Source organism: Mustelus asterias, chromosome 6 (assembly GCF_964213995.1).
Source record: "Mustelus asterias chromosome 6, sMusAst1.hap1.1, whole genome shotgun sequence".
Taxonomy (NCBI): domain Eukaryota; kingdom Metazoa; phylum Chordata; class Chondrichthyes; order Carcharhiniformes; family Triakidae; genus Mustelus; species Mustelus asterias.
In genome coordinates this window covers 64,057,853-64,070,627 of record NC_135806.1, presented here as the reverse complement: position 1 = coordinate 64,070,627, position 12,775 = coordinate 64,057,853, and the positions used below count along the sequence as shown (strand labels likewise).

Genomic DNA, 12,775 nt, shown 5'->3' with positions numbered 1-12,775 from the left:
TTACATCAGACAGATTGCAGAGCAGAAATTGTATGCCAGTTTTAAAAGTAATCTGGAAATTCAGTATTCAGAACGTTAAACAATAAAGTTCATAGTTGATCAATTTTAACATCAGACTTATCTCAAAGAGTGTACTCAAAACTTGATTGCATACACAGTTGATGTACAGAGTTCTTCATTCAGTCTCTGGAAACTTACATGAGCTGGAAACTGTATATCAATGTTAAGGTCAGAATCTTTAAAGCCAAATCGTGTACAAGAGGAGCCATACAGTCTAAGTGAGCAGTCTGGATGATAAAAGGAAACCATTATATAAATACCATATACTTCAACAATGGTTTATTGCAGTATTGTAGTAAATAAAATTACTACACCAGTATAATATCAAAAATACTTAAATGGAGACCTATCGTACAAATGAGTTTTTTTGTGCAACATAGCATTACAGAAAAGCATCTTTTTTGTGTGACAATTTATATCATAGGTAAAATTATAAAACATTACACAAAAAAAAATACTGCAATAAAAAAACAAAATGCTGGAAACACTCAGCAGGTCACACAACATTTGTGGAGAGAAAGAGAGTTAACATTTTATGTTGATGACGTTTCATCAGAACTGAAGAAAGATAGAAATTAAAAATGAAGTTTTTAAGCCAGTTGAAAGCTGGGGGGTGGGGATGAGAGGTGCAGGAAGAATAAAAAGGTGGAAGGCAGGAGAGATTAAATAAATAATAAAACAGTTCATGATGCCAAAGCAAGAGAGTGACAATGGATATAGTAACAAAAAGGGTTGTGTACAAATTATGGTTATGAAGCAGCCATCTGAGTGCAACATGCAGGGATAAATAAAAAAACAAGCCAGCAAAATAAAGAGAGAACAAGATGGAGGCAGAGGTTATGATCTAAATACTTTGAACTAAATATTGAGTTCAGAAGTTCTAGAGTGCGGAGGTGAACGTTGAGGCGCGGGCGGGGGGGTGGGGGGGGGAGGATTCTCCCAGCCTGCTGCTCTCGAGAGCGCAGCGGGTCGGGAGACACAAGCAGAGGCCGTTTAGTGGGCTCCTCGCTGGACGCCACAGCCTCCACACGTCTCCGGCCGCCAGATTTCCAGTGCGGAGCTGATTTGAATATATTAATACTCAATTTTAGCAGGCCCACGACTAAAGTCTCCAGGCCGACTAGCCTCTCTCTCTCCCCACCCCGAAAGGAGTGGTTCACGCCAGCAGGGTCCAACAACTCCCCACTAATGGGGAGCTGGCGACCCATTGGAGTGAAGGGAGGCCATGGAGGATCCCCAGAAGGTCAGAGGTAAGGGGGGGTGCCCCCGAGGCACTGATAGCCTGGCTGCGCTAGCGTGGCACCCTGGCACTGCCCAAAGGACAGAGTGGCAATGCCCAGGGGCCACCTTGGCACTGCCCACCGGACATCACGCAGTACTGGGGGGGGGGGGCAGACGGGGCTTGGCAAATGGGGGGATCAGTGGAGGTGGGGGGTCCCACTGCCACTCTGCATTGGGATTGGTGTCAGGGGAAGGGATGGGGCTGGCCATTAGGATAGGGGAGAAATGGGGCGATCAGGACTGCCGGTGGGGCGGGGGAGGACCGGATTGGGACTGGCCCAGAGACATCCGGAAGGCTAGCAATCGCGGGGTGATCACATGGCCAGCGACGCGGGCCAGCTATTGGGAGACTGGCAGTGCGGGGCCACTGCGCATTCGCCGATCTCTGCTATGACAGATTGGCGCATGCGCAGTGGCCCGCTCAGCGCTCTGCCGCTGGCCTCTTCAGTGGGAATAGACCCCGCCCACTGATTTTTATTGAGATTCATGCTAGGGCACTCTGTGATGCAGAATGTGGGAGATTCATTTTGAAAATCACGCTAAAAAAAACCAAAGGGATTTACTGCAGTTTTTATGCAAATTCTGCACTTTTGAGTTTTTTTTGGGAGAATCCCAGCCAAGGTGTTGTTCTTCCAGCTTGCTGCAGCAGGCCGAGGACAGAAAAGTCTGAGTGATAAGATGAAGAATTAAAATGACTCGTGACAGGAAATTCAGGGTCATGTTAACAGACTGAATGGAGGTGTTCCTCAAAAGGGTCACCTCGTCTAGGCTTGATCTGCCCAATATTAAGGAGACCACATTATGAACAACGAATACAGTAAACTAAATCGAAAGAAATAGTAGTAATCACAACGTCACTTGGAAGGACTGTTTGGGACCTTGGATGGTGAGAAAGGAGGGAACGAAGAAACAGGAATACATCTCCTGCGCAGGAGGCAACATCAATACAATCATCAATGTGCCAGAAAAAGAGATGAGGGAGTCCCCACCTCCCCTCAAGTTGGATAAAAACTTGGCAGATAGAATATAATGTAGGAGAATGTGACGTTATACACTTTAGGAAGATTAAAGAGGCTGAGTATTACTTCAAGGAGAAAGACTGCAGAAAGCTGCAGCACAGAGGGATCTGAGAGTCCTCATGCATAAATCGCAAGAAGCTAGCATGCAGATTCAGCAGGTAATAGAGAAGGTAAATGGAATGTTGGCCTTCATTTTAAAGTGAACAAGTATAAAAATAGGGAAGTCTTGCTAAAACTATACAAAACAGTAGTTAGACCACATCTGGGATACTATGAACAGTTTTGGTCCCCTTATCTAAAGAAAGATATACTGACATCGAATACAATCCAGGGAAGGTTCACTAGGCTGATACTGCATCTGGAGGGATTTTCTTATGAGGAGGGGTTGAGTAGGTTGGGCCTGTACTCATTGGAGTTTAGAAGAATGAGAGGTGACATTATGGGGACATCAAAGATTTTCAGGGGGCTTGACAAGATAGATGCTGAGAGGTTTTTTCCCCTTGTAGAAGAGTTTAGGACCAGAGGGCATAATCTCAGAGTAAGGGGTCACCCATTTAAGACAGAGATGAAGAGGAATATCTTCTCTCAAAGGCTAGTGAAGCGATGGAACTCTTTACTGCAGAGGGCTGTAGAGGCCAGGTTGTTAAGTATGTTCAAGGCTGAGATAGATAGATTTTTAATCAGTAAGTGAATCAAGAGTTACGGGAATAAGGCAGGAAAGTGGAGTTGGGGATTATCATATCAAATCAGTCATGAGCTCAGTGAATGACAGAGCAGACTCGGTGGATTGGCATGGCTTACTTTTGCTCCTACCTCTTATGGTCTTTCAACCCATGTTAGTAGGTTTGATGATGATGTTAGATTTGTACCTGAGAAAACATAGTGCAGCAATTCAGAGGGAGAGAGGTTAGTGAGTGAGGTTAGATGAGAAATTGAGATCCCGATATTATGCCAGCAATTCTGAATAATGAGAGGATAAGAAGCTTGAGAGAAGGGTCCAGGTGAAGTGAGAATATTGGAAACAGGTGAAGGGATCCATTAAGCAGGGGAAGACTCCTGGTCAACAAGGTGGCAATGGAAGAAGAGCTCAGCATCATGTCGAACTCAAAATTCATTGAAGTGGGGATTTAAGGAGATGAAGCGGAGGCCTTTTCTGAGAACAGTGTTCAGAGTTAGGAAAAGGTCAGAAGGTCTTGTGAAACCTGGAAAGGGGTGAGATTCGAGAAAGAGGTATGGTCAGTGGGCAGGGATTGGGAGGAAGGATCTGGAAGGTTGTCAGTATCTTTGCTTGTGATCCTTTACACCTGAAAGAAAAAATTAAAAAGTTTTTTCTTAAACCACCGAACGAAGCAAATGATGAAATGAAACTGTGAACCAGAACAGCTTCGAGATTGAATGAGACAGTGTTGCTTAAGGGAGAGATCAAGTGTGTGTATGTGGTTGTGCATCTTAGGAGTGTGAACAGTGGCTTTAGGAGTTCTATATGTCTTGGAGAAATCTGTAATCATAACACAACGAGTAGACTTTCAGTTGGAATCTACATGGAATAAGTTGAAGCTGGAGATAGTTGCCGAAGAAGGCAACATGGCTGTGTAAGTGGATAATATGTACCTGGTAATAAAATCTGCAGAACCGTTTCCATTCTTCTTGTAATTTCATGCCTTTTGTTCACATCTTCTTCAGTTATGCCACTCTCCTGCACTATCTTGTTAATGGCTGCATCAATTGCAATTACTTGCGAGAGATTTGGAGGGGGAAGCTTTGTGAGCATTTCTTCTTCTTGCTTTTCCTAATAGCACACACCGAGTTAGCTAACCAAATATTTTAAATATCTCAAACACAATATATATTATTTTGCATTTATTCCATAATCTTATTGAGAATCCTCCAATATGTTTAATACTTGACACACTTTTTATTTTTAATAATTTAAGAGTTTTAAGCTGAAATATTTGAATAAAATCACTGATGCGATTTAATAGAAAAGGTAAACTGAAAACAATGCACAGAATTTAAAAATTCTATCATAATGCAATCATGTATAACAGCTATTCAACTTTTCAAAATGAGAGTTTAAAATAAATTGGCAATATTTTAGAATGGGACAAATGGTACATTTGAATGAAGGCTACTGGATCAAAAGCAGGAACTTTTCCAACTATTGTATATTAGAAGAGATGAAGCACTGTAAGCTTTAAACATTGTGCATGTGAACATTGCTTTTCCTATGTTTAAAAGTACTGCTGTAGTTTTTTTTCCTTCAGATGCAGCAACTATCTATTCCCCTTGACATCAAAGAAAAATTAGGCAATTTAAGTCAAGTAACGTTTTTTTAAAAAAACATAAATTGCATAAATTGATAAAGCAGAACTGAGCTTATTAGGTACTAAGTATTTAAATCATTAACTGAAGAGTGCTCCAGACCTTGGTCTCAACACAAGTTGAAATTTTCCAGGGGATGGGGGAGGTGTTGGGCAGCACATCCACCCTCGGGCCTCTTGAGGCCCTCAAGTGCCAATTAATGGCCACTTATGGGCCTCATTCCTCTGCTGCTGGTATTTTACAGTAAGAAGTTTAACAACACCAGGTTAAAGTCCAACAGGTTTATTTGGTAGCAAAAGCCACACAAGCTTTCGGAGCTCTAAGCCCCTTCTTCAGGTGAGTGGGAATTCTGTTCACAAACAGAGCATATAAAGACACAGACTCAATTTACATGAATAATGGTTGGAATGCGAATACTTACAACTAATCAAGTCTTTAAGAAACAAAACAATGTGAGTGGAGAGAGCATCAAGACAGGCTAAAAAGATGTGTATTGTCTCCAGACAAGACAGGAGACAATACACATCTTTTTAGCCTGTCTTGATGCTCTCTCCACTCACATTGTTTTGTTTCTTAAAGACTTGATTAGTTGTAAGTATTCGCATTCTAACCATTATTCATGTAAATTGAGTCTGTGTCTTTATATGCTCTGTTTGTGAACAGAATTCCCACTCACCTGAAGAAGGGGCTTAGAGCTCCGAAAGCTTGTGTGGCTTTTGCTACCAAATAAACCTGTTGGACTTTAACCTGGTGTTGTTAAACTTCTTACTGTGTTTACCCCAGTCCAACGCCGGCATTTCCACATCATGGCTAGTATTTTACCCATGGTGGGGTGATGCTCATGCCATATGGGAACAACAAAATAACCTCTTTTGCAGGTTTGCTGGGCCCATCAAAGGCATTCTTCCTTCCCCTTCCCCTCCCTCCCTTCTCACCTCCATACAAAGTCACCCCCCCCCCTTACTTTAACTTTCTCGCTTGACCTTTAGAAACTAGTCCCCAATCCTTTTCATCCAGGTCCCTAACCCCAAAGTTACCTGGTTCCTCAGCAGCAGCCAATGCTCCCATTGGTACTTTTGGTATTCCGGAGCTGCCGGCCATCCGATCAGCCAGCAGTTTGCTAAGGTGGGACTTCCTCCCAAAATAGTGGTGGAAGTCTCTCCTTAAAGGAATTAAAGCTGCTCCTAGTGCTAAACTGCTGCAGGATCACTTTCAGAATTGCTTCCCCCCCCCCCCCCCCCGCTGACATTTTAGCTCAGCGCAGAAACCATGGAGCCCTTTAAAATCCAGTCCAGTGATACCAAAGAGGTTTTCTGCATTTCCACTTCTTTTCCTTTCTCTCACAATGTACCTTTCCATCATGAATATGGTGCACTTAGCAGGTGTCCTCCCCACCCCCAAACCAATGTGAAATTCTAAATAAACTTTGCAAATGTTGAACATGTGGATTATGAAGCAAAATATTTAATTGCAATACTGAAACGAAAACATACCTTTAATACTTAAACTTTGCCCTTAAAATTATTAAACTTAACCACTGCCAGCAATGTAGAGCCCTGCATCGAAGAACTAATTTTAAATCTAAGCAGTACTCAAAATGTGAGTAATGATACCAACAATATAACATTTGTTACAGTAAGTCCTTTAATGAATTACAACAGCTTTTCATCACTGGGTTTCATAAACACTGATTTCCTGCATGGAAAATAATTCTGTATGTTTTATTAAAAGCTAACTGTCTTCAGTTTAGACTGCACATTGCTAATGTGAGGCAAGTATAATCTAAGTCTAATATATTATTAAATATTAATGATTAAGCAACTCAAATACTTTTCAGATCCCTAGTAAGAGCCACCATAATGATAATGTAATAAGCTTTGTAGCCAGCTTACATGTTCTGGGATATAGAATATTCTAGAAGGTGGTGATCATCTTTCGCAAACATCTTGGACATTGGTGGGAAAATATAACAGTACCTTGTCTTTTTTCCTGCCTTATCCATTGTTCAATTCACCTTGTTCTTGATTTTTCTTTAATCTTAATATGTTTTACCTGACATCAATACACATTCCATGTTCCACAGGGTCATGACATGTAATTTAGTGACAAGTCACAGAATTGTTACAGCACAGAAGGAAGTCATTCAGCCTGGTGTGTCTAAGCTGGCTCTCTGAATAAGCAATGCATCTGGTGCCATTCCCTTGTCTTCTCCCCAATAATTCTTCTCTTCCTTTTCAGGTTACAATCCAATTCCCTCTAGAATCCTCAGTTGAACCTGCCTCCATCAAACTCTCAGGCACTGCGTTCGAGAGTTTAACCACTCACCACAGAAAGAGGTTTCGCCTCATGATTCCATTGTTCTTTTGTCAATAACCTTTGATCTGTGCCCTCTCATTCGCAATCCTTCCACCACTGGGAACAGTTTCTCATCATCTACTTTGTCCACACTCCTTATGATTTTGAACACTTCTAAAAAAAAATCTCTTAACCTTTTCTTCTCCAAAGAGAACAGTCCCAATTTCTCAAATCTATCTACGTATCTGAATTTGTTCATCCTTGTAACCATTCTCGTGAATCTCATCTGCACTGCCTCAAATACCTTCACATTTTCTCTAAAGTGCGCTGTGTGGAACAGGATGCAATACTCCAATTGAAGCAAAAACAGTGTTTTATACAAGGTTAACATAACCTCCTTGCTCTTTTACTCTATGCCCAATTGATAAAGCCCAAGTAAAAACTCTTTGGACTCTTAATGGCTTTGTAACAACTATTAAAAATTACATTGCAATAATTAATTCTGTAATAACATATATTGCAAATATGGTGTTTTTTTCAAAAATATGCTATGAAGGTGAGCTAGAACATAAACATTAGAACATAAGATATAGAAGCAGAGGGCATTTGGGCCCTTGAGCCTACTTCAAAATTTAAGATGATCATGACTGATCTGATTTGTGGTCTTAACTCTATTTTCCTGTGCCTCCCATAACCCTTGAATCATGCAATCATAATTCATGAAAGTAATACTGTAACTCACTCTCAGTTTCATTTTGGAAACAACAGATTTCAAAGTAGAATAGCTCCCCAAACTGGTAGAAAATATTTTTTTAAACTTTACTACAAACTTACCTTTACACACTTTCTGTGTCGCTTCTCCTTAATGTGCTTATCGGCAGAATGCACAGATTGAACCAGCACATCACAAAGCTTACAGGTGTACTTTGCAGCAGGGCAGCTTCGGGCACGCTGAAAAAAATTGTAGCACAAATTAAAAATAGAGTCACGTTAACATGAGGCGAAACCTGTTATGAAAACATGTTAATCTGTTATATCAAAGTTAAATGTGAAAACCTATGTAGTCAGGCTGCTTAATATTAATGCAGATATTTCAACATAATTCTGTGCCATAAATTCCGTGAATCCTTTGCTCCACAATGTGTTGTGCTAATACCCCAACATTTTAACATCTTAAAAGAGTGGCTAAGTGTGATTCTGACAGAACTAAAAACATTTATGGAGTAAAGATTTAATTTGGTATGTTAGGTAAACATACTTCCGAACTGCATTACTTATAATGAAATGCACCCAACAAAGGCTACTACAAATAGAAAGAAACCATATTCATAAATTAAACTACGAGTCAGTAACAATGACTAACAAATTTGGTATACTCCAACAATTTGCTGGGCCTGGAATGAAAATTACCCAGAGTTAGTGGCTGCATCAATTGCCCATTCCAAATACCCATGTATATAGAGATCTGAAAAACTGGTTCCAGATAAAAGGCCTTAATGAACCATTTTGAAAAGAGTGGGGAGCTATTCACAGTGTCTCCTAGCTAATTGTAGCATCACAGATATGGATGGTATCTGCCAAATTCCTAAAAGCTACTCCAAGAAAATAAAGGTTGCCGGATTTTTAAAAAACACAATACTTGAGTTAATGACAATCATTCTCTGTTCCATTACAACTGAGAATAATGTAGTATCTACAGGATGCAGCAAGTCACCAACGTATACTTAAGAACACTTGTCAATTTTGAAACCTCTACCACTTGGAAGGACAAAGGCAGGAGGTGCACCGGAACATCCTGGGAATTTGGCTCCAAGTTAGACATCATCCTGAAATGCTTTTATATCACCATTCTTTTATTGTCAATCTGTCAAAATCACCAATCCTGTCTATTTGTTCCACATATTTTCCATTCACTCACTGTTATTATATTTCTGCAGGTTAGTTTTGAATTTACCCTCTTGATGTCCTCTGCTTCAACTAGTGCTCTACACAAAGTGAAACAACTTGCCAAGGTCAGCATTATTTAGTCCCTTTAGATATTCAAGATTTGTGGAGCTTTCTCCGCCAGTTAGCTGTTTAATTGTCTACCACTATCAAGCCAGTCCTGGTGATTGTCACCCAAGTCCCCACCCAGAGGACATTCTATTCCCCTGTAACCCTCAGTGCTTCCTCCAAGTGGTGTTCAACATCGAGGTGTACTGATTCACCAGCTGAGGGGAGATGATAGGTGTAACCAGCAGGGTTTTCTTGTCCATGTCTGACTTGATGCCATAAGACTCCATGGGGTCCAGAGTCAATCTTGAGGACTCCCAAGGCAACTCACTCCCAACTGTATCTGTCGCTATCTCTGGTGGATCGTTCCAATTGTAAGAAGTAATAATAGGAAACAAAGCAATGGCAGAGGAACTGAATAGTTACTTTGCATCAGTCTTCATGGTGGAAGACACCAGTGGGATGCCAGAGCTCCAGGAGAGTCAGGGGGCACAGGTGAGTGTAGTGGCCATCACTAAGGAGAAGGTTCTGGGGAAACTGAAAGGTCTGAAGGTGGATAAATCACCTGGACCGGATGGACTACATCCCAGGGTTCTAAAAGAGATAGCTGAGGAAATTGTGGAGGCATTGGTGGTGATCTTTCAGGAATCACTGGAGGCAGGGAGGGTACCAGAGGACTGGGAAGTAGCGAATGTAGCACCGCTCTTTAAGAAGGGAGGGAGGCAGCCGACAGGAAATTATAGGCCGGTTAGCCTGACTTCGGTCATTGGCAAGACTTTAGAGTCCATTATTAAAGATGAAATCGCAGAGTACTTGGAAGTGCATGATGAAGTAGGACTGATTCAGCACAGCTTTGTCAAGGGGAGGTCATGTCTGACAAATCTGTTACCAAGTTCTTTAAGGAGGTAACAAGGAAGTTAGATAAATGAGAGCCAGTGGACGCGATTTATTTAGATTTCCAGAAGGCCTTTGACAAGGTGCCGCATAGGAGACTGTTAAATAAGTTAAGTGCCCATGGTGTTAAGGGTACGATCCTGGCACGGATAAAAGATTGGCTGACTGGCAGAAGGCAGAGAGTGGGATAAAGGGGTCTTTCTCAGGATGGCAGCTGGTGACTAGTGGTGTGCCTCAGGGGTCAATGCTGGGGCCACAACTTTTCACAATATACATTAACGGTTTGGAGGGAGGAACTGAAGGCACTGTTGCTAAGTTTGTAGATGATACAAAGATATGTAGAGGGACAGGTAGTATTGAGGAAGCAGGGAGGCTGCAGAAGGACTTGAACAGGTTAGGAGACTGGGCAAAGAAGTGGCAGATGGAATATAATGTGGAAAAGAGGTTATGCACTTTGGGAGGAAGAATTGAGGCATAGACTATTTTCTAAATGGGAAAATGCTTAGGAAATTAGAAACAAAGGGACTTGGAGTCATTGTTCAAGATTCTCTGAAGGTTAACATGCAGGTTCAGTCGGCAGTTAGGAAGGCAAATGCAATGTTAGCATTCATGTCGAGAGGGCTAGAATACAACAGCAGGGATGTACTTCTGAGGCTGTATAAGGCTCTGGTCGGACCCATTTGCAGTATCGTGAGCAGTTTTGAGCCCCATATCCAAGGAAGGATGTGCAGGCCTTGGAAAGGGTCCGGAGGAGGTTCACAATGAAGAGCTTGTCATATCAGCAATGGTTGAGGACTCTGGGTCTGTACTCGTTGGAGTTTAAAAGGATGAGGGGGGATTTTATTGAAATTTACAGGATACTGTGAGGCCTGGATAGAGTGGACGTAGAGAGGATGTTTCCACTAGTAGGAAAAACTAGAACCAGAGGCACAACCTCAGGCTAAAGGGACGATCCTTTAAAACAGAGATGAGGAGGAATTTCTTCAGCCAGAGAGTGGTGAATCTGTGGAACTCTTTGCCACAGAAGGCTGTGGAGGCCAGGTCATTGAGTGTCTTTAAGAAAGAGATAGATAGGTTCTTGATTAATAAGGGGATCAGGGGTTATGAGGAAAAGGCAGAAGAATGGGGATAAGAAAAAAAATCAGCCATGATTGAATGGTGGAGCAGACTCAATGGGCCGAGTGGCCTAATTCTGCTCCTATGTCTTATGGTCTAATTGACGGGACAGGACATACCCAGGTCTTGTCTCATACATTTCTGTAAGGTATTATTCCGTGAGCATGACTCTGTCAGGTTGCTGCTTGACTAGTTTGTTTAACAGCTCTCCTAATCTTGGCAAACGCCCTCAGATATACGAGGGCCCCCAAGCACTCCTATGTTAGCTTCAACTTATTCCAATTAGGATTCCCAGTTTCTTTCATTTTCCAAACACGAGTGGGAGGGTGTCATTTTTATTCCAGCTTCAAACCTCTCCACATCTGAAAACTTCCTCATTGGAAATATTAAGGACAAAATTCACTAGGCCCTGCAAACGGCAATGGGGAATGTGATGCAGGATTAACGCATGCCTGGTCCTTCCAATGCAGCAACATTCAAACTTGCGATGCCTGTTAATTTATAGTAGCTGTCAAGTGGCTGCATGCCTCAGCAGTAGGCTCATTTGTATGAGGTTAACACCACTTATAACTAGCCTGCATTACTTAAAGCTAACCTGCACCTCCTAAAAAGTAGAGGCAGAGCTGTGCCAGGTTGTTTTACAAGGCTGCCTGCAGTCTCCCCCAATGAAAGTCTTCCATCAGGTATTTTACAGCCCTTGGAAGGGGCATTACACAAGGCAAAGGCACATGCAAAACAGGTACAAGGGAACTGCAGAAGGGTGATTAGTTAGTTTACGTATGGGATATTGGATAGTTTGTTTGATAAAGTTGGTTTTGAATGTTAGCTTTGTGGTGGCTTTTATTTCAGCATTGTGGACAAGAGATGCCTTGATGGTCCTTAATAGATGGTTGCTAAGGCGTAGACTGTTGCTTTTGTCCTGTTCATGTGTGTAATAAATAAAAATATGTGCATGTCTAACAGAGAAATGCCACAGATTTCCAACCTCCTTGAAACAACACAAAATGCTTTGAGGAAATAATAACGGTACACATTACTGAGAAACTAAATTCCCTGCAAATACAGAATCTAAACATTTTAAGCATGCTCTAAAATTTATCCTATCAACGCAACAAAACCAGTTTATTTAAAAACTACTTTACCTTTTTGAGTCTGAAGATAAATTCTTGACGCAGGCTTTCTTCAGCTTGATATAATCCAACGCGTTGTTCTATTGTTAATTTGGACTCATCAATAACAGGTGCACTGAAGTCTTGCATTTGTTCATTTCTTTTCATTTTTTTGGACTTCTTTTGGCCTTCAAAAGAAATTAGCCTCAAATTGCAAACACCACACACAGATAATAATATAGTTGCAAAAAGGATTCAGTCATTCAGCAATTTGAAAAGATAAACCAAATCTTTCATTGTGTCATAGTCACAATGCCATAGGAGGCCATTTGGCCCATCAAATTCACTCTGGCTCTTGTTGAGCAGTTCAGTCAATCCTATTCCCCTACTCTATTCCTGTAACCCTCTAAGTTTATTTCCCTCAAGAGCCTATCCAAATCCCTTTCAAATTCATTGATCCGCCACCTTCAGTGAATTCCTGGTCTTGACCTCTCGCTGTACAAAGAAGTTCTTCCTCACATCCCCTTGTATTGCATATCCAAAACCTTAAATCTCTGTCCCCTTGTCTTAATACCACCAACTAAGTAAGCAAAACAGCTTTTCATCATCTACTTTATCTAAACCTGTCATAATCTGGTACTCTCTCAATAACACTCCCTCCATCACCTGTGCTCCAAGAACAACGTA

At 41.5% G+C, this 12,775-nt stretch overlaps 1 protein-coding gene across 9 annotated transcripts in view; it reads right to left on the bottom strand.

Moving 5' to 3' along the window:
• The window catches only part of LOC144494902 (terminal uridylyltransferase 7-like), a 90,740-nt gene that overhangs the window by 53,217 nt on the left and 24,748 nt on the right, over positions 1-12,775 (bottom strand). For all 9 annotated transcript variants that reach the window (XM_078214432.1, XM_078214426.1, XM_078214431.1 and 6 more), the window contains exons 3-6: positions 12,122-12,276; positions 7,812-7,928; positions 3,972-4,149; positions 199-287 (exon numbers count right to left, since the gene is read on the bottom strand). In XM_078214432.1, coding sequence (XP_078070558.1) covers positions 199-287; positions 3,972-4,149; positions 7,812-7,928; positions 12,122-12,276 — 539 coding nt within the window. The remainder of the gene's footprint in view (positions 1-198; positions 288-3,971; positions 4,150-7,811; positions 7,929-12,121; positions 12,277-12,775) is intronic.